Source organism: Natrix helvetica (genome assembly GCF_964273705.1).
Source record: "Natrix helvetica genome assembly, chromosome: 3".
In the NCBI taxonomy this organism is placed as follows: Eukaryota; Metazoa; Chordata; class Lepidosauria; order Squamata; family Natricidae; genus Natrix; species Natrix helvetica.
The window spans coordinates 41,170,095-41,192,449 of NC_138549.1; the positions used below are offsets into that span (position 1 = coordinate 41,170,095).

The window sequence follows — 22,355 nt, forward strand, 5'->3', positions numbered from 1 at the left end:
TTTTCATGAAGCTCCACGGCGCTCGCTATTTTCTCAGCCGTTCTCGCTGTGACGCTTCTGGTTTCAGCCATTTCAAGTAAATGTTAGAATTGTGGAAAAGAGGATTATTACCATATGTGGCAGACTTGTGAAGTGCTCCCCCTCCCAAAAAAAAATTGATTGGTGATCCATAAGACATTGGTGAGAATGACAGCAATCACCTTTCAGATGAAACCAGAACTTTACTTTTAAGAATTTTTGGAAGACACTCTTACTGTTGTACATAAACCCTGTGGCAAGTTTATTATATGTACATAAATGAAAAAAGAAATTGCAAATGTTGAAGATTAGCTATTTAAGTCTTGTAAGATATGGAAAAACAAAGGTGACTAATGAGAAGTAAATTTTCAGAGGTTTTTCTCAAAGGTTGTTTATGGATTAAAGTAGAGAAAATAATGGGATGATACAGGGTTTTATAGATTAAATAAGGGGAGATAATGAAAAATTTAAATAGTGTTTAGAATGGTATAAAATTAATAAAAATTAATGATCTCTGAGGAAAGAGAAATGTGGAAGTACACTATATATTTTTAAGTTAGGAATTGAGTTTGGAATTTACAGGGTTGTTTCTATACATGTTTATGTATTGCATTTTTATGTTTATTTTATATGTAGAATTTCAATGAAATTTAAACAAAAACAAGAAAAATATGTTCCAAAATTCAGCCTTATGGTATTTTTCATTTGATGTTTAAAAAAGACTTTGTGAAGATGCACACACTATGAAAAGCAACATGTGTGATTTGAGCTGAAAAGGATAGCTATAGGCTTTTTATCTAAATAAAATAAAACAGTGTTTATCATACATTTGTTCTACGTATATGAGGTATCCTGCCTTAGAGATATTAGGAGGTAATCCATGGACTTATTTATTTGGTGCCTTATTTGTCCCCAGACCAAATTAATCTGAGTATATAAACAAGGATCAGGCAGGCTGGCAAAAGCTGAAATACTACTGCTAGCAGGAAGTTAAAAGACTGTGATAAGGAGAAGCAACCTTTGACCAGCAGTGGAGTAGAGTAAGGAGAAGCAGGCATCCTGATAGGAAGATCAGGAGCTAACTGGAAGAACAGGAAGTGATGTACTTGCTCATCTGGTGGATGATTATAGCCAACTGAACATCATGTCTGTCTAGGCAGAGAAAGATTGGTAGAAATGGGACTAAATGGTAACTTGAGTGGGTGGCTAAATCCTATTTATGCCCTTGAAAAAGTAAAGCGAACTGGCCAAGTTCCATCAAGAGCTCTCTATCCATTTTCCCCCTTTAGAAAGGCTCTTCATCTCCATTGGACCATTGGCAATCTACTTTTCTCATTTATGTCATTAATCCTGGAAACGCAAACACTCACACTGAAACCCACATCTAACCTGAGATGGAATCTTTCTTTGCAACACAACACATTTTAAACTCTCCTCTTTATTTCATCCAGTGAGTGCGACATTATTTAGAGGGCTTCTTTTTCTAGACTTGATAAAGCACGAAAGACAAACAACTTCAGAAATGATGACCATATTACATATTGTTCTTTTCTTTGTCACAGTAACAAAATGGAAATGACCCACAGCATGGCTGGAGCCATGGTTTCCAGATGATGTTGTAGGCAGACAGCTGTGGTGGGACAGGAGTGAGTGTTTTGCGATGCTCTTCTACAGCTTTGTTCATTCTCTCAAGAATTGTGTGAAATTGTGGTTCACTGTCTGCTGACAGAGGCTTGGCTTCTGAAGGGTCTTTTGAGAGATGAAACAGTAGAGGGGGATCATGATGGGTGACCCCTTCTCCAGAACATGGACAGTACTTACTGACATAACAGGCTCCAGATCTTTCAGGTTGGAAAACAGGGCTCACATAATGGGCTTTCCACACATTTCCGCCTGATGGGAAAGAATCTGATTTATTAAAATGGAAGCAAACGATGAACAAGTTTTAAAGAGTCTAGTTTCCCCCAATAGAACTGTTTTAATTCTAGACTGGCAGTTGAGACAATTAATCTTGTTATGTTGCCTATCAGCTGCATTCTCTTTTAAAAAAGAAATATGCTACTGTTTCTGTTAGATAGGGTGAACGGATGAGATAGGATTCAGGCTCACTGAGAACAACAGCTCTTTATTCAGCAAACTATGTACAGATCCAGCACTGGCCTCTCTGACAGACGGCTCAGCCAATCAGCTTGAGTATTTTCCCACTGGAATGGAGGACTTTGGTGGATCCTATTGCTCCGGTCTCAATATCTAACAGTTCCATTCCTTTATTTATTTTTTTAACACATTAAAGAGGCAGTGCATTTGCTTGTAATATAGCTTCACCTCTCTTACCCATATTACTTACAGATTTTTTTCTCTCTGTGATTTTTTATATGTCTTTATGATATAACTGTACTACAATCAAATGCTATGTCAATGTCATGTTAATTCTTACAGAACAATACAATTTTCTGAATTAGGTCCACAGCAATTTTATATCAATTATTCTGACATCAAAATTAATCCTGCCCACGTTTAAAGACTTGGAACTAAAATTAGCCTTTTGAAATAATTATGCTTGGTATCACTTTTGGTGCCAGTAGTGGTGTAGTTTAGGGGTATCCCTACATTTGGAAAGGGGCTAAAATTGGGAGGATACATTTTGTTCTAATTGGGAAAAGTCAAATCAAAATGCAGATCATATCAGTCGTAACCCTGCAAGATGAAGCACAATAAGCTTTTAAGGAAACAGTGCTTTGCCAGGAAAATTAGGTTTTGTTTGAAGGAACCCTTGACACTTACTCTCCTTCTCATACCACCGCACTGCATGTAAGTATATTCCACAGTAATGAAACATAAATTCATGCTCTGAATGATGAACCAATCCTTGCAACAAAGGCATCAAATTCCGGCCATCAATTACCCTAAAAGGACAACAAGCACAGAGCTTCAGCAGATGTATTTGGAGTAATTCAGAGCCTTGCATTAATAGTCCAACAACCGAACATTTATTAATACACTGCATGAATATAGCTGCTACATCTGCTATATATAAATACAGTCCAAATCACTTGAAATTCCAAATTCTTGTACATGTGAATTTTTGTAATATGTGCAGAATTCTACAGGCAGAAAAGATTCTTTATTTACTTCTGCAGACCTGCAGCGTTCATTAAAGTGAACTTGAATTTCTGGTTGGGATGATGTTTTGAGTACAAAGTACTAACCTCTTTGAGCACAAGTGAACAGACTTTGTATGCTATCTTAATTCATTAGTTCTTACAAGAGGAGTGGAAGAGACTTTATAGCAAAAGAACACCATTTCCTAAGTTCTCCTATGTCAGTGATGGCTAACCTTTTTCTAAAGGTATACCAAAACTGTGTATGTGTGTGCTATCTCGTGCATGTGCCTACCCACCTGCGCATGCGCGAGCGATCTCCACATGGGAGGGGGGATTTCCTGAAGCCTGGGGAGGGCAAAAACATCCTCCCCCGGCTCTCCAGAAGGCTGAAAATCAGCTGGCGGGTGTGCGCATGTTCGCTGGAGCTGAGGGCTGCCGAAGGCTGCCGAAAGCTGCCGTTGAGGCAGATATGGCTCCGTGTGCTACCTGTGGCACATGTGTCATAGGTTCGCCATCACAGTCCTATGTTATATTAAACAAGGCAGAACAGTTCTTCCTCACCCTAATGCATTTATTAATCCGTTTTTATTGTTTCTTTAAGCATATCAACTAAAAGGCTATTTTTGGATTGTTTTCTTCCTTAGATGGGAGTCTTCATTGACTGTCAGAACTGTGAGATAAACTGTTTTTTTTTAATTCCTGAAAAAGACACTTCTGTATTGCCGCCAATAAGACTCCATAGACATGTTCATGAAATCATGAGGAGTTAATCAAACTTTTAATGAGATCTTTATATGAGAACATGAATACTCGGTTTTCTCTCAAGCACCTCCAAAATATTATTCTTCCATTATATTGCTACAGGTTCATACCTGTAGCAATATGTGGGTAAAACTTTCTACTAGCGTACTGAGGTTATTTTGGACACTGTAAGTGCTATTCCATGGGAAGAATAGCAATTCAGCAATATCAAACAACTTCCCATCCATTCACCCAGCCATATGGACTTGTGTTCCTAAATATAGAACAAAAACATTCTGCTTATATTACTTTTGATCATGCAACTATCTAACTTCATTTCTGAACATTTATGAAAAATACATTTACTTCTTTAATTTGAAACCTCCCAAGTTTTCCCATTGCTTCATCCATCTTTTTTTCCTTTTAAAATAAAATCAGCATAGTTGAAGAACGGAAGGAACAGATTGAAACATTCTGAAAGTCAGTAAATCAGAATCATAGCAGGCTTGTACCACTAAGTACTTTTCACTAGTTTTGGGGATCACCAGGTTTAAGGTATTAAGTCCTGTAGCATCCATACCTGTCTTGTGGCACTGTTTCACCAGCCAAGTGAACCAATGTGGGAAAGATGTCCATTAGGCTTGTTGGTACAGCAATCTCTTTGCCCTCTGGCAGCACTCCTGCCCATCTAAATAATCCTGGAACACGGATTCCTCCTTCCCAACCTCCCATGGCTTTTCCACCTTAAAATAACATACAAAACATTTCATATTTTCTCTCGTTCTCTTTCTCTATCTCTTTCTTTCTTCTTTCTTTCTTTCTTTCTTTCTTTCTTTCTTTCTTTCTTTCTTTCTTTCTTTCTCTTTCTGTCTTTCCTTCCTTCCTTCCTTCCTTCTTTCCTTCCCTCCTTCCTTCTCTCTCTCTCTCTCTCTCTCTCTCTCCCCCTCTCTCTGTCTCTCTCCTTCATCTCTGACATTATGCAAAGAACTAGCTCTCTGGGAAGACTCTAATGCTGGGAAAATTGAAAGGAATCAAAGAACAGGATGGCCAGCAGCATAGACACAGTATGCTGTCCAGAGTCTCTTCCTGTGAGATGGGTGGCTATATAAATTTGATAAATGAATAAAGACAATAGTAAGGAGTGGAATAGAGGAGCTATTAGAATAGATGACAAACAGATTTTAGGGAGAAATGTGGTTGCTAAGAGTTGACAACAACTTGAGGGATCTCCTCCTCCCCTTCATTTTCTCCCTTCTTGCAAGCCTCTTTTCTTAGTCTTGCAGTTGCTGCTGATTTCTTCATAAGTGTGTGTTTGTGAAAAGTTTTGCAAACTCAGAGAATTTTCAGCCAGAACTCAGTACTTTTACCACTTTTATCTTAGTTAGGTTGTAGGGTCAAAGGTCTTATAAACAATAGGACCTTTTAGGACATCAGATTCCTAAGCAAGAATCCATGGACAATTATTTAGATTTTCAACTAAAAGAAACAAGTAGAAAAATGAAAATACATTATTTATTTATTTAAATGAATATCTTAATATCTATCTTAAAGCAACTCTGGGCAGCTCACAACAATCATAAAACCAATAAATAAAACAATACAAATAATAAAACAATAAGCAAATATTCTGAGTGATAATTATTCCCCTTGGGATGTCCAAAGCAACCCCCATTCCATACTGTTCTCATTGCATTCATACAATCCCAGCATCCCAGTAAAAGTCTAGGTCTTAAAGGGCCTTCAAAAAGGCTAGAAGGGAGGAGATCTCTTGAATTGCTGGTAAGACCTGGAGCAAGCCCATCCTATCTGATCTAGTGGGGTGGTAGATATTCTTAGGGAGAAATAGTCCCACAAATGATCAGTAAGTCAAGCAGATGGTCAGGATGGTATTCCTAAGCACATTGATATCTACATATAACAGTACTTATTAATGCTTTGTGTTTCCCAGGGGACTTATAATCATCAGGTCTTGCAAAATAGATCTTTCCAGGATATTAACAGCATTAATTCAGATAGATCTATGTGGAACTTCATAGAGTTATTATTACAGCTCTTTCTTCAAGGATAAGTGCTTTGGTCCACATTCCATCCTAACTACCCAATAAAAGAGGATAGTACAAGGAGAAAATCAAAGAAAACCAAGAGATTTAACAGTCACATTTTCATCCTGTAGATTGTGCAACAAACTCTGTTAAGACTTGCCTTTTCCATAGATAAGTTCATATTTTCTATTAAATTGCTAATTTCTTTCATTCTAGCAAGTTGCATGAATTAAACTCCTATTTTGCATCTTATGATTGCAGATGCATGCTTCATTGATCTACTAGACTTTGCTTAACCCAAATTTCAATGTTTCATATTTAAACTATGTTTCAAATAGCATACCATGGCTTTGAAAATGCAAAACAATTTTTTAAAGAAACATATGAGGGTTACTCTCACCTTTGTATATACCATTCCAACCACCTCGTTGACTATTTCCTTCCCAAGCCTCTAAGTGTCCACCATGGTCAGAAGCAAAATATGTCAGAGTACTGTTTTTCAAATTTTCTTTATCAAGAGTATCCAAAATTTTTCCTGCAAAGAAAACATCACTTATGTATCACCAACTTTTAAGTCAGGCAAAATTCTACTATATCATCTATTTTTGGTGATCTTGATTAGTTTATGCATGATGCTAATATTGTTACATTGTTTCATTAAATTAAAAACCAAATTTTCATAACATAATCCCAAGAATTGTGCAGACAAGAGAGCCTAAGGGCATGTTTTTACTCCTAGATTCTTTAAAAGACCCACAGTTCAGATTATGAATTATGTTTCTTTCCAACAATCACTTGTTCCATACTATTTATCAATACCTTTATTTGTAATTTTAGAAGGCATATTTGACACAGAACAATAAATTGAGGCTAGCATAATCCCTGGCAATGTCTATTTAGATACTCATGTTAACAGACATAATTCTGTCTTATATTTCAATCAAATTGCTATATTAATGCTTTTAGTTTTAATCCTGGGATGTTGCAATGAATTGCAAGTTGAAGTTTTCAAAGAAGATGCCAGAAAATTAACACCTTTGTTACTGCAAATTAGGAGCTATTGAAACAAACGTTCCTGTACATCTTTACTATCAATCATACCATGAACTATGATAGAAACTTAGTATACTTTTCGTAACTCATGTTTCAACTTGTATTGATTCTTTTTACTTTACCTAATCTCATAATGAATTAAAGAATATTATACATTCTTATAGGTAATAGCTGGCAATATCTTTATTGTTTCAGGACCCTTGCCAGGAACATTTTGATTTGATTCTAATTTTATTTACCTTTGTGACCTTATTTTACTTTTAATTCTATTTTATCTCATTATCTCATTTTATCTCATTAATTTAATTTTATTAATTTTTATCTGCTTTGTGACACTAGTTTTATTTCAATAACTGAGACGAAGTACATCGATTCTATGTAGGTCCCTTACATTTTCCACACATTTCCCACACTTAACAACCACTGCATCACCCCCATGGTCACATGATCAAAGTTTAGACACTTAACAACTAATTCATATTTATGATGGTTGAAGTGTTGTGGGCCACTTTTTGCAACTTTCTGACAAGCAAAGTCAATGGGGAAGCCAGATTCACTTAAGAATTGTAGCGATTCACTTCATAACTGTGGCAAGAAAGGTCATAAAATGGGGCAAAATTCACTTAACAAATGTTTCAGCAACAGGAATTTTGGACTCAATGGTGATCGTAAGTCGAAGACTACCTGTAGGCATGTATAAGATCTTAATGTATGCCTACTAACAACATTCATCTCTCCCACAAAGTGTCCTTGCTGATCACATTTAACATACTGCAAGTTTTAATATAAATATTATATATTTTTTATTCTTCTTAATAATATTTGAATGATTTAATTGCTTTGTTTATTAATCGAAGTTACACATATAGACACACCACCTCGAAGTATTTTTGATATACTGGTATATGACAGCCTAGAAACAAAACCAATAATATAATTAAGATGTACCTACCCACCATCCAGTCCATCTCTTCTACATTATCACCATATAATCCATGATTGCTCTTGCCAATGAAATTTTCTGTAGTAACCAGAGGAGTATGAACATGCAAGAAAGAAACCAAGAGGAGGAATGGACCTTGTTTGTTTCTAAAAAAATAAGAAAATTTTGCCTGTAATAATTATTCATGACATTATTATTTGGGGAAGGGCAATTTATATTTTGCAAAATAATTGTACTATTGGTACATGATGCTTTGAACCAAACCACCAATAACACTGTGTTCTCATTTATGAAAGCTCAACATGCTTCCTTGTTTCTGTAGTATTTCAAGAATACTTGCTTTGTAAGGGGCATAGTATCTATACTATAGTTCTCAGCTTAGATTCACACAGCCCTTGGTTGAATTTCAAAATATCTTTACAATTAATTAGTCCCTATCTAGCTGAGAGCTAATGTTAATTTTCTTGATGCTTCAGAAAAACAGAGAAAAAACTGTTAAAAGTAGCTATCGGTGACCAACCTATTTTTTGTTTCAATTTCACTTATCGTTGTACAGCATTCAATATGTTACCCCTAAAAGAATGAGGATTTCATTAATAAGAACAATAAGTAATTTATGAATGCATGGATTACAGAGGTAGATTATGTATAGAACAATTATAATAAATAATGGCTGTTTCTTATTGAATCTTTGCATAAATCTATCTATCATCTATCTATCATCTATCTATCTATCTATCTATCTATCTATCTATCTATCTATCTATCTATCTATCTATCTATCTATTTATCATCCAATCATTCATCCATGCAATCTATATCTATATAATATCTACATCTAGACGGGATATCCAACATGTAGATGAAGCAAATAATCAATTGTAATGCCCTTCTTCTTTTTTATTAATATTTTCCTTGTTCTAAATTATTAAATTAAAAAAATAAAGTTTTTCCAGAAAAAAATAACATACCTTTTAATAAAAGAAAGGGCTTCTTTCAGCATAAGAGGTGCAGCTGTTTCTATTTTCATTGGCTGCTGTATAATATCATAGTTTCTCATTATAATACACTCCCAATATCTCAAAAAGCCATATCTTGAGTACCAGAAAATAAAGAAGAAGAAGTCAAACACAGCCAAACAGAAGATGGTTTTCCAACTGAGAGAAACAAGATGAGTTAATTTTGCTACTACACAGGTCAGTAGAGCAAGGGTAATTATCTGAGTATAAAGCCAGAGTTTCTTTCGCAGTGCCGGATCCAACTCAGGGGGCTGCAAGATTTGGCAGTCATTCATTAGTGAAAGTGGTACCCCATAAAAATAATCAAATCCATGATTTAATGGATGGTGGCAGTAGTCGTTACGAGATTCACAATTCAAACCTTGATGCCACTTTCCTGAAATACATGATGAAAAAACAAAACAAAACAAAAAAGAAGCAAAGGAGACATGAATATCAGTAACTGATAGCAAAGACAGGCTTAGTTTAACAACATTTTTTTATATTTCATAACTCATTTCAAACATATTCTATTTTTGCATAATCAGGAGTGAAAATTAGCTACAATTTTCTTGTATATATACAATTTTATTGTGTGTGTGTATTCTTTATTATTTATTATGTACTCTTAAAAAGTACCAACTGCTTTACACCAGTAACTCAAAAGAATGTATAACTATTAATTAAAACATAATAACCAAACTGGCCTACAAGAAAGACCAAATGAAAATTAGAAAAGAGACATGGCATGGCAAACATCTAGCTGACTGTGGGATCAGCCGCAATAATTATATAGGAATGATTAAAAATATGAAAAATGGCATCTTTCACAGGAAACAAATGTTATTACAGATAAGGTTTGTCTAAACAAGACTTCTAACAATCTTTAATCTTTCAATTAAAATAAATTCATTTTAATCAAAAGATTAAAATATTATAAGTCTTGTTTAATTTTTTTTAAGATTAAACATTTTGATCTTCAAAAGAAGGAAGACAAGAACATATTTTCTTGGAAACCTAACATGTATTTACCAATCATAGTACATATATGATGGAATTGTTATTTAATTTATATGAATAATTATTCCTAACATTATTCTTTTCTATTGATGATCCATCCCAAATATGGAGGTAGTCCACCAATTTCTAATAAACGGAGAAATTCTATAGGACTAGGAATATTAGTAGTTTGGGTTGGTAGTTATTATGTTGTTGGTTTGAGCTCAGAGCTTGGCGATTTGTTGCAAATGTTTCATCCCCATTCAAGAAGACATCTTCAGTGCACTTTGGACTGTGCTTGTCTGGGGAAGCCCTGGCCTTTAAATACCTTTCTGAGTCCTGGTCTGATTTCGGGTTGTGTGATTGGCTGGCTGTAATTACTGAAACGTTTGTTCAGTATTAAGATAACATGTTGTCCTTTATCTAGAATAACCTCAATTTCTAACTTCCTCTTGACCTTTATGGAATAATTTCAGTTCAGTTCATCAACTGAAGCAAATTAATTTTACAACTGGGTGCTTAGTTAATCCTAAATTGAATGCAATATTTTCTCAAATTAAAAATTAGCGAATGCTTCTTACCAAACAAGCTTGAATTAAATCTTCTGTTATACTTGGAAACTTCAGATAAAGATATTAGCGGAAAGGACAGTTCTGATTAAAATTATCCAAATTGAAAGCCATATGATATGTTGCTTTTTCTTTCCAATATTTGCAGGCAAATAAGTAATATCCTTACCTATTAAACCTGTGCTGTAGCCTTGTTTCTGCAATATCTTTGCAAACGTGGTCTCATTTGGAGGAAGACCACCAGAACTAGCAACTGACTGAAGGACACGATAACCAGCAGTTTGCTCCATACCTAAATTTAAAACATAAATTAAAAACAAGACAACCAGTCCATGTCTGTGGACTGTAATCGGTCAACCATCTATGCAACTTTGTTGCAGCTGTTAGTTGCAAAGTTGTGTCCAACCCATCGTGACCCCATGGACAACTTTCCTCTAGGTCTTTCTGTCCTCTACCATTCTCTGGAGTCCATTTAAGCCTATTGCTTCAGTGACTCCATCCAGCCACCTCATTCTCTGTCGTTCCTTTCTTCTTTTGCCCTCAATCTTTCCCAGTATTGGGCTCTTCTACTGTGAGTCCTTCCTTCTCATTAGGTGCCAAAGTATTTGAGTTTCATCTTCAGGATCTGGCCTTCTAAAGAACAGTCAGGGTTGATCTCTTCTAGGACTGACTGGTTTGATCGCCTTGCAGTCCAAGGGACTCGCAGGAGTCTTCTCCAGCACCATAGTTCAAAGGCCTCAATTCTTTGGCATTCAGCCTTTCTTATGGTCCAACTTTTTATGCAATTAGTGCAATTTTTTAAAAAATTAATCAGTAAGCAGTTAATGGGAAAGGAGAAAAATGGTAAATTTATTCTTCAACACCCTTCCAGATAGGCTGGGTTACATTTTTTGGAATTATAATCTAAATTCTAAAACAGTGGGAAGGTGGAAAACAGTTCCGCTTTTGGAATATATGGTAGAGCTCAACCAATTATTTAGCCCAAGCTTTACTTACCACAAGACATTAATATTCCATATAAAAATCATTTCCCACTATTATGTCTAATAGTTTCCACTTGATACTTAAATATGATAACAAACCTGATCGGATTGCATATCTTCCAGTTAAGAAAGCAGTTCTGCTTGGTGTGCAAACGGAAGCTGCAGCAACATGCTGAGTAAGTTTTACCCCTTCTTTTGCTAACCGATCAACATTAGGAGTCCTAAGAAAGATGTCAATACATGTTTCATTGGAATATTTTGGTGGGGGATGTTAGCCATTGCAAAACAGAGCATTCTTGCCCATGTCAAAATTCACTTAAATCTAGAAACATACATGTATGAAAGTTGTTTATTGGACCATTCTTCTAGCAAAGGGAGAACTTGGGTAATGGAGGTGAAACAGAGAGAAACATTCCATACAACAGAAAAAGCCAATTATAATTATACACCTTCAGAAGCAGTGGCTAATGTTTGGTGATCTTTGGATATGAAGGCAGTGCTGACAGATACCATATAAGAAACCTCTGAAGGATCTGAAACACTGCACAGCTGTTTCAACAGCTGTTTCTATTATCATCATGGGATAAAAGCTGGTCAGCTCCAATTAATAATTTAATTAGCTATTACTTTACTTTACTTTATTTCGTATTTCTGGACCGCCCCCTCTCCCAAAAGGGACTCGTGGCGGTGTACAGTCAGGTTAAAACACAAATAGGATGCATATAAATAAATACATAAATACATAAATGGAGGAGGCTATATAAAACTGTACCTTCAAGTAAAGCATTAAAAGCAGTATTTAAAAACAACCCCTAAAAATACCCCCCAAAAATTGAATTTAAAATAATTACCCATGAAATTCCCCAATTAAAATATCTGCCAGGAGGTAAGATAAAACTATGAGTGGGCCAGGCCGGCTAATCGAAACAGGTGAGTCTTTAGTTTTTGTCGGAAGGAGCGGAAGTCGGTGGTAGTTCTGATGTCGGGGGGGAGGTCATTTCAGAGGGTTGGGCCCATCACAGAGAAGGCTCTACTCCTAGGCGCCGCCCGTTGGCATTGCTTGGTGGACGGCATCCAGAGGAGTCCCTCCCTGTGAGAGCGAATTGGTCGCAGGGATGTGTGCGGTAGGATGCGATCCCGCAGGTAGCTAGGTCCTGTCCCATGGAGCGCTTTAAAGATGGTGATCAACACCTTGAAACGCACCCGAAAAACCACAGGCAGCCAGTGCAGCTCGCGCAGGAGGGGTGTAATGTGGGAGGACCTGATACTCCCCGTGATGGCCCGCGCGGCTGCATTCTGAACTAGCTGTAGTCTTCGGGCGCGTCCCAGGGGAAGCCCCATGTAGAGGGCATTGCAGTAGTCCAGACGAGACATCACCAGCGCATGAGTGACCGTGCGTAGGGCATCCCGGTCCAGTAGGGGACGCAATTGGCGCACCAGGCGAACCTGGTGGAATGCCCCCCTTGCCACGGCTGCCACATGGTCGTCCATCGACAGCCGGGCATCTAGGAGGACGCCCAAATTGCGTGCCCGTTCCACAGGGGGCAATTGCTCGCCCCCTATGGCCAGTGATGGTGTCAACTGGTTGAACCGAGGTGCCGGTAACCACAGCCACTCAGTCTTGGAGGGGTTGAGCTTGAGTCTGTTGTCCCCCATCCAGACCCCGACGGCTTCCAAACACCGGGACATCATTTCGACAGCCTCGTTGGGGTGGTTTGGGGTGGAAATGTACAGCTGAGTATCATCAGCGTACAGATGATATTCGACCCCAAAACCACGGATGATCTCCCCCAGTGGCTTCACATATGCGTTGAACAGAAGGGGCGAGAGGACCGACCCCTGTGGCACACCACAAGTGAGTGGCCTCAGGGTTGACCTCTGCCCCCCTGCCAACACACATTGCGTCCGGTCGGAGAGGTAGGAGCCGAACCACCGCAAAACGGTGCCTCCAACTCCCATCCCCTCCAGCTGGCGCAATAGGATACCATGGTCGATGGTATCAAAAGCCGCTGACAGATCTAATAGGACCAGGATAGAGGAACAACCCCTATCTCTGGCCCTCCAGAGATCATCAACCAACGCGACCAAGGCCGTCTCCGTGCTGTGCCCGGGTCGGAAGCCGGACTGGCGTGGGTCTAGATATTCGGATTCGTCAAGGTGTCGCGGGAACTGCTGTGCCACCACATTCTCTACAACCTTCGCTAGGAAGGGAAGGTTGGAGACTGGACAATAATTAGCTAGCTCCATCGGGTCAAGGGAAGGCCTCTTGAGTAAGGGCCTCACCACCGCCTCTTTCAAGGCGGTTGGTAAGGACCCCTCACCCAACGAGGCGTTCACTAGGCCCAGGAGCCAGCCTCGTATCACTTCCCAGGATGCCAGTACCAGCCAGGAGGGACACGGGTCCATTAAACATGTGGTGGGTCGCAGCCGTCCACGTAGCCTGTCCAAATCCTCAGGGGCAACAGAATCAAACTCCTCCCAGAATGGTCTCACAAGACTCACTGTTGACGGCTCCTCTGGTCCACTGAAGGGGGCCCATCCGCTCCGGATCTGAGCGATTTTGTCCTGCAGATATTCCCCAAACTCCTCTGCTCTGCCCTGCAAAGGGGCTTCCTGCGTCCTCTGTGATAAGAGGGAGCGTGTTACCCGAAAATTAAAATTTAGAGGGAAAAACATATTTTTTAAATCTTGGAAATACCTATAATAGTCTTATAATAAATATTACTGGGCATATAACTTTAAAAAAACACTTTCTAATATATATATCTATTCCTAGATTATAGATAATACATTATCAGTATTATCTACTCATATGCTGTGTATAAGAAAGGGCATGATTACTCAATGATCTTTTTTCCAATGTGTTATGTCCCTACAAACTTTCCAAATATTTCCTGCGCTTGGATCTATGAAATAAACAAATGAATAAAATAGAGCACTGAAATGAAATACTTTACCTCACTGTAGTATTTCCATAGCAGCCTAGATCTCCAATGCCTAAATCATCAGCCAATAAGATGACAATATTGGGCTTGTAGCTGATGGAAGCATCCAATCCATTTGGCTTCAGCACCAAGTAGAAAATTAGAACTAAAACTGGGTATCTCCTAAAAACAGGACAGAACAGTAAGACATTTTAACAAGATCTCAAGGAAGGCTGTTCTTCCTACACATAAACATTTATAGATGGCTATAAAATTGCAGAAGTCAACAATGGACTAGATTGTATGAAAGGAATATGCTGTTCTTCAGTCTCAAGGACATTAATGTCAACAGAGAGAGCCTGGTGTTTTTTTTTTGCACTGCCTGAAGGTAATCAGAAGGTGTTGTCCCACATTTTCCTACTGAAATCAGAATGCATCAGACTAGAAAGCAGTGAAGCCACATCAGGCAGAACACCCCCCCCCATCTGAATTTAGGCATTCAAAGAATAATGCATGCTGAGTCTCAGCTGTAGATTGCTAAGACACAGATGTCAAGAACTTCTGACTTCACTACTAGCATGAAACAATGCAGTTTCAAGCAGCCATTTTTCTCTGCACTTTTGCCCAAGACAGAGAGTTTTTGAAGTTTTCAATCAAATGACTTGTGTTCAATATTTTCATGTTGTTTTATATTTCCATAAAGAATTCTTTTTCCTAAGCAGAATTGGCAAAGGCAGAAGCCACTGCTTGTTATTCTACTTGGTTTAAAGTAGACACAGGAAGGCAATTGAACACAAAGGTTCATGCCATCAATTAGCAGTTAAATGGCATGACCAAAAATCCCTGATCTCAAACCACACTGATAGTAAACAACACCAGTTTGATTGGGAAGGAACAAAAATCATTGGCTATACCAACATCTGCCACTGTCACTCTCCCACTTGATTCATTGTTAAGATTAGGATCTTTCTTTTGGATAAATAAAGTTAGTGCTTGACTTACAACAGTCTGTTCAAAGTTATAACAGCACTGAAAAAAGTAATTTATGACTATTTTTCACACTTACGACTGTTGCAGCATCCCTATGGGCAATTCAGATGCTTGGCAATTGACTCATATTGTAGTATCCTGAGTTGAAATGTCCTGGGTTCATGTGATCACCTTTTGTGACTTTCTGACAATTAAAGTCAATGGGGAAGCCAGATTCACTGAACAACCAGGTCACTAATTAACAACTGCAGTGATTCACTTAACAACTGTGGCAAGAAAGATTGTAAAAAGGGACAAAATGTACTTAATAAACATCTCACTTAGCAACAGACATTTTGGGCTCAATTGTGGTCATAAGTTGAGGACTACTACCTATAAGCAGCTTATTTTTAGATCAAGGACGTTGTGCAGTAATAATTTCTTCTAATTAGACATGAATGCATCAAATATTTCAGAAACTCCACTTTTCTCTCTATTGCAGTTAAATATTCAAAGGTCTGAAATTACAGTCTGGGCTGTCAGGAAGCTTTGCCTGGATACAAATATCCAGGCATTAATATTGTCATTTTTAAGAATCTCTTAACAGCCTTCTGAAGTGGTTGCAACAGCTGAACAAATGGCAGCTGCCTTGAGTAGTTACTGAATCTAGGCAGCTCAGGAGCTCTCTCTGTAATTCCTTATATGGAGGATTTTCCATATAGAGAGAATCCTGCTGCTAGTTAAGCCTCACTCTCAGTCTGCATGTCCCACTCCAGAGGCTTGCTTCTCTGTGAACACTGTTATTACTTACATTATCATTCTTCTTAAGTCCCGTGAGATCATCATCAGTTTTGTTGCTTGGTTGGTTTCTACAAGAGGTTCATATTCTTTCTCCCCATTGTATTATTTTTTAAAAAGTGGATGCAGATACAGGTAGTTCTCAATTTATGACAATTAAGCCCAAAATATATGTTGCTAAGTGAGAACTTTGTTAAGTGAGTTTTGCCCATTTTAGAATAGAATAGAATAACAGAGTTGGAAAGAACCTTGGAGGTCTTCTAGTCCAACCTCCTGCTTAGGCAGAAAGCCCTATACCTATACCCTATATTCAGGCAAATGGTTATGCAATCTCTTATTAACAACTTCCAGTATTGGAGTATTTACAACTTATGGAGACACTTGTTCCACTGATTATTTGTTCTAACTGTCAAGTGTTAGTTCTAGGTTGCTTCTCTCCTTGATTAGTTTCCACCCATTGCTTCATGTCCTACCCTCAGGTGCTTTGGAGAATAGCTTGACTCCCTCTTCTTTGTGGCAAAGAAGAGATATTGGAACACTACTATCATGTCATCCCTAGTCCTTTTTTCAAACTAGACATATCCAGTTCCAGCTACCGTTCTTTATATGTTTTAGCCTCCAGTCCCCTAATCATTTTTTTTACTCTTCTCTGCACTCTTTCTAGAGTCTCAACGTCTTTTTTATGTTGTGGCAACCAAAACTGAATGCAGTATTCCAAGTGTGGACTTACCAAGGCATTATAAAGTGGTATTAACACTTCAAATAATCTTGATTCCATCCCTCTTGTTTATGAAGCCTAGAACCATGTTGGCTTTTTTTGGCAGCTGCAGCACACTGCTGGCTCATATTTAAATCATATCGCTCCTGACGGGTTTTTAATTTTGTAATTTTATTTAGGGGATTTTAAATTGCGATTTTAACTGTTTCCATTCATCTGTCTACCTCCTCCACGTACACGTATACGTCTATATTCTTGTGTATGTATTGTCCATATTTGTATTTTATGTGTTTTTTATTGTACTCCGCCCCGAGTCCTTCGGGAGAGGGTGCGGCTAACAAATAAAATATTATTATTATTATTATTATTATTATTATTATTATTATTATTATTATTATTATTATTATTATTATTATTATTATTAAATGATTGTCCACTAGAACTCCAAGATCCCTCTCACAGTTACTACTATTGAGCACGGTACCACCTATACTGTACCTGTGCATTCCGTTTTTGTTGCCTAAATGTAGAACCTTACTCTTTTCACCATTGAATTTCATTTTGTTAGATAGTGCCCAGTGTTCAAGTCTGTCAAGATCTTTCTGAATCGTAAGCCTATCTTCTGCAGTGTTGGCTATTTCTGCTAGCTTGGTGTCATCTGCAAATTTGATGAGTTCAAATTTGAAGATTTTACGACTTTTCTCGCCACATTTGTTAAGTGAATTGCTGCAGTTCTTAAATTAGTAACACAATTAAGTAAATCTGGTTTCCCCTTTGACTTTGTTTGTCAGAAGGTCATAAAAGGGGACCACATGACTCCGGGACAATGCAACTGTCATAAAAGTGAATTAGTTGTCAAGCATTCAGATGTGAATCATGTAGCCATCGGGATGCTGCAATGGGCATAAGTGTGAAAAATAAGCCTGTCACTTTTTTTTCAGTGACATTGTAACTTTGAAAGGTCACTAAATGAACTGTGTAAATTGAGGACTACCTCTAAAGTACTCAGTCAGTAGAGAAAAAAAACTAATCATATGTAATTAGGTTCTAGTGAAATAAAACAAAATGAATAATCAAACACTTCGTAATTTAACTCTATCATCACTATGGCCAGCTTTCTTGGAATTCTATGTGTTAAAGGAGTTAATGGTGAATAATGCATCCTCTTTGTTGGTTTCCATATTAATCGATACTGGATTGTAATAAATGTAAAAAGTATTAAATCTAATGTTCATAAAAATGCAATTGTGCCAAATTACTGTACACATTTTTAATGAGACATTAGTAAATTAATAAAGAAATAATTGTTTCATTTACCAGAAATGTACACAGCACTCCATGATCTCTTTCAGGAAAATCAAGTTGAAGACAAATGAGGAATCTCAGACTAGAGAAAAACAAGACAATATTAGAAAAAATCCAGATAATTGCAAATTGTATTGATGTGCGATAAATATTAAATACCTTCAAAATTTGTTCACAGATGTTTTCAGTCAATAAAATTCATTTGAAAGCTAAGGTTTTTTTTCTTTCTGTTTTCTTACAGATAACTTTTAATGGTAAAAGAGGGATTACATTCTTTTACCATGCTTTTGGTCAGAAAAAACAAAGCACTTCATATTTCCTCATATGTCAATGTTTTTTCAACTTACTCAGACTTTTAGAGTGCTGCCCCTTTTTCAGATTGATGACTTCCTACTGCATTTGACAATAAAACCTATCATTCCTCATGCTGCCTTGAATGGCTAAAAGTAGACTTTAAAAGATTGATAGGCAATGCACTGAAAGGTGCTGCTAATTGTAAAAGTCCTTGCTGTCCAAATCTCTATTCATAAATGTTACCAAGCTTTTAGAAGTCAGATGTCAACAATATAGGCATAAAACATGATTGCACACAAACAAACACAGGGAATTCCATGTCATCTCTTCCTAAATGCATAACCTGTTAGGCACAAACCACACCGAGGTGCTTTAATACAATACAATACAATACAATACAATACAATACAATACAATACAATACAATACAATAGTAGAGTTGGAAGGGACCTAGGAGGTCTTCTAGTCCAACCCCCTCCCTAGGCAGGAAACCCTATACCGTTTCAGACAAATGGCTATCCAACATCTTCTTAAAGACTTCCAGTGTTGGGGCATTCACAACTTCTGGAGGCAAGCTGTTCCACTGATTAATTGTTCTAACTGTCAGGAAATTTCTCCTCAGTTCTTATAATAAAAAGTGATCAAGACAAATTCAGTGCCCTCTAATTTATTGAAGGCTAACTTAGATGTCACTAAAATCTCCTGCAAAAGTTAGAGGTACACATTATAGAAGTGCCAGAGATATTTCAACAGATGAATGCTGCACATTTCCTTCTCTCCCTCTCTCCTTCTCCCCCCCTCTCTCACACACATTGTTTATAAAATTATATATTTTGAAATGTATATAAATTATGAATACATGAATAATAGGGGGAAGTTGTAATGGTAGGTGGATGACAGGTGGAAGAGTCGTAGAAGAGACCATAACATACCAGAGGCAGTTGAGTCTGCAGAAGAAATGGGGATATGGCAAATGTCTCAGAAGGGAACCTCACCAGTGCCATCAACTGCAAAGGGGAGAGCAGGAGAAATGTACTTTCAAACTTACAATATTTTGTTAATGTAACCACCTACCTTTCAAGACTGACAGGGGAAGAGCCTGCATGCAGGTCAGTCACTGGACTCAGGAATGATCTACCTCAATCAGCCAGTCTGATTAACAGTAGCTCCTGCATACAGTACAGGCAATGCATGCAACAGAACCCCTTTTGATGAAGTAAAACAAACCCTCCACAGAAGCAGATGGTGTAATTTTGAGAGAGTGTTGGAAGAAATGTCCTTCTGGGTTCGGCTCCAAGTGGGGAAAAAGACACTGGAGACATGGAGGCTGCTTGGAAAGATGGTTTTAATGGTGGACAAGACCACATGGCTTGAGTCCTGAACAGAAAAGGTGATCACATGCTTCAATGTTGGTGGAGAAGAGAGAAGGGAAGAGAAGAGTGAAGAAGGGCTTGCAGAGCTTTTTATAATCTGTTCGGCCCCACCTATCTGTTTCCTGTTCCTGTGTAAGAAATGTATTCTGATTGGTCGTCAGACTCACATGGGCCCATGCAGAGGCAACTCTCTAGGCTGAGTTTTAAATCCAGGTTTGGTTGAGTTCTCAGATGCCATGTGGTCAGTTGAGTAAAAGGCAATATTATCCTGCCTTAATCCCATCTCCCTGGAGCTGAAGGGGAGAACTCTTTATTATGTAAAGTGGACTAGCTTGGCCTTCTTAATGGCCCATTGACAAATTGGGGATGGGCAGGAAGCTGCAGGAAATTACTTTGTGTTTAAAATGTGTTTCTCCCTTTTTCACATCCAGGAAAATATAACATTCTGCCTTTTCAATATTTCCTAGGATATTTCATTTTTCTGGGAGAGGGCTGGGTGATAATTTCCTACAAGAGCATTTGATGAAGTTCATCAGAACCCGAATCTACCTTTTTGCACAGCCCTATGAACTATGTAGTACACTGATGACTAAGTTTGTCTTATGAACAGCTCTTTTTTTTAATGGTATCTCATTTCCCAAAAATGTTTGCATCAATCTAAGCATATGATTTTTTAAGATAATTTTTAGATATCATGGCATCTTAAGGTTGCGTTAGTCATAAAAAAAGAAACAGAAACCCCCATTTTCAAAGAATTAAATTAGCCATTAAAACAGCAGCATTAAAAAAAAGCAGTTCATGCAGGCTTATCATTCATGCCCAAAGAAGTATTTTTAGGAGAAAAAAAAATTGTGCAGAGAAGCTTGTAATAGATGTTATCAAACCAGTCTATTTTAAACTTTATTTTTCAGTGCCAGAAATACATTTCAAATTTTCAAATTGCTTCTATATTTAATAAAAAAAAAGAGGAGTTAATATATTACCTGGAGAAATCTCACCAGTTCTGAAGAGATAAAGCAGCAGCAATCACAATAGCAACTAGACAGCTTGGTTGGAAGTTTATTCCTACTTTTATTTATTCCTACTTTTTCCAAGAACGCTGAACTACAGTCACACGTGTAGCATTTTTCATTCGACTCTTTGGAAGTCAATAAGGGATTCCTCACATTAATCCCATCTGCTCATGCGTAATTGTAAGCCTTCAGGGGAGGGTGGGGGGAGAGCAGCTAATGTAAGAGATGTGAGGAATTCTACAAGCGTACCTCGGCTTCCTTTCTCAACCCTGAACTTCTTGCTGATTACATCAGTTCACATTCGGCTGCCCATATGGAACTGATCAGAGAACAGAGACGTTTTTCAGAGTCCGGGCTCACACGGCATAATGGCTAGTCCCCAGTCTCCAAAAAAGGGACGTCACATCCTTTAACTGAAGCCTTTCCAAAACAGGAATGAGCACAATGAGCTATTTTCAAAGCTTTTCATCTAGGAGAAATCAAAACAACTGCTGTAGGAGAAACAGCAAGCTTTGCAGCCTTTCAGCCAGTTGGATTTCTTACAAACATAACAATTTTTTTTAAAAAGAATCTTTTGAATATCATTGTAATTAGGCATACAATTTAATGATGCCATCTTTCCTGCTTCTTATACTCAGTTGTGACATGCCTGTAAATACATTTAATTATACTTCATGGTAACCAAGATTCTTCATAAGTCCCTTTCGGGAGAGGGGGCGGTCTAGAAGCATTAAATATTAAATAAGTGTTTGCAAACTCTTGAAACTATAGTGTTTGTGTACTAATGCCTTATCCTATTTTATTTATATATTTCCCCCCCCAAAATTATCCAATGTTTATTTTGTAATTCAAATGACCCTATTTTTAGATGAAGGAAATGTTCAAGAAATTGGGGGTCACTTCAGCACAATATTACTTTAAAACTTAATTAACTCTAGTTAATACCAACTAAGGTACATGATTATATCATGGTGCTGCAGGGGTGGGTTGTTCTTACCGTTGCTACTGGTATGCTGCTTGTGGTCTGTTCGTGCACGTACGGGACGTGTGCTGTGCATGTGCCAGAAGTGTGCTGTGCATGTGCCGGAAGTGGACTGTGCATGTGCCTGATGTGCGCTGTGCATGTATGTGCACTCTACCACTCCTGCGACACCCAGCTGCTCATCGGAGGTCACGCAGGTGCCGCATGCTGTGCGCACATGTGCAATTGGCTCGGTTGCTTCAAAAACAGGTATGGAACGCAGGCAGGCGGGTGGGCCAAATGAGCCACCGTACTGGTACGGTGGCCGCTGCTCCTGACTATTACTGGAACGGCCACACCGGGCCGTACCGGCTGGAACCCACCACTAGGGTGCTGGAAGAAATGCCCATCTAGTTCAGTTACAAGCTGGGAGGAAGACACTGGAGATAAAATGGGTCAATGTGCTCTGCTTCCAAGGATTGTGAAGTTGTCTGTACAGGGCTGACAGATATAAGAATAGGGACACCCTGCCCCTTTGTGGGTGACCCTC

General features: G+C 38.1%; 2 protein-coding genes across 6 annotated transcripts in view; one reads left to right on the top strand and one right to left on the bottom strand.

Moving 5' to 3' along the window:
• The window catches only part of LOC309389125 (uncharacterized protein), an 811,977-nt gene that overhangs the window by 122,420 nt on the left and 667,202 nt on the right, over positions 1-22,355 (top strand). The window lies entirely within an intron of this gene.
• LOC309389118 (arylsulfatase H-like) lies at positions 1,063-21,364 on the bottom strand. Of its 5 annotated transcripts, none has more exons than XM_081947108.1 (12): positions 21,094-21,358; positions 19,391-19,465; positions 18,177-18,246; positions 14,408-14,557; positions 11,550-11,671; positions 10,637-10,759; positions 8,873-9,296; positions 7,911-8,047; positions 6,306-6,440; positions 4,444-4,606; positions 2,803-2,924; positions 1,069-1,911 (listed from the first exon to the last, which is right to left on the bottom strand). In XM_081947108.1, exons 3-12 carry the CDS (start codon positions 18,197-18,199, stop codon positions 1,553-1,555), a joined length of 1,758 nt encoding a protein of 585 aa, XP_081803234.1. In that variant the 5' UTR covers positions 18,200-18,246; positions 19,391-19,465; positions 21,094-21,358; the 3' UTR covers positions 1,069-1,552. The 5 variants fall into 5 exon arrangements, with proteins under 5 accessions (XP_081803236.1, XP_081803234.1, XP_081803233.1 ...); XM_081947107.1 differs by having other exon boundaries at positions 20,815-21,358; XM_081947109.1 differs by lacking the exon at positions 19,391-19,465.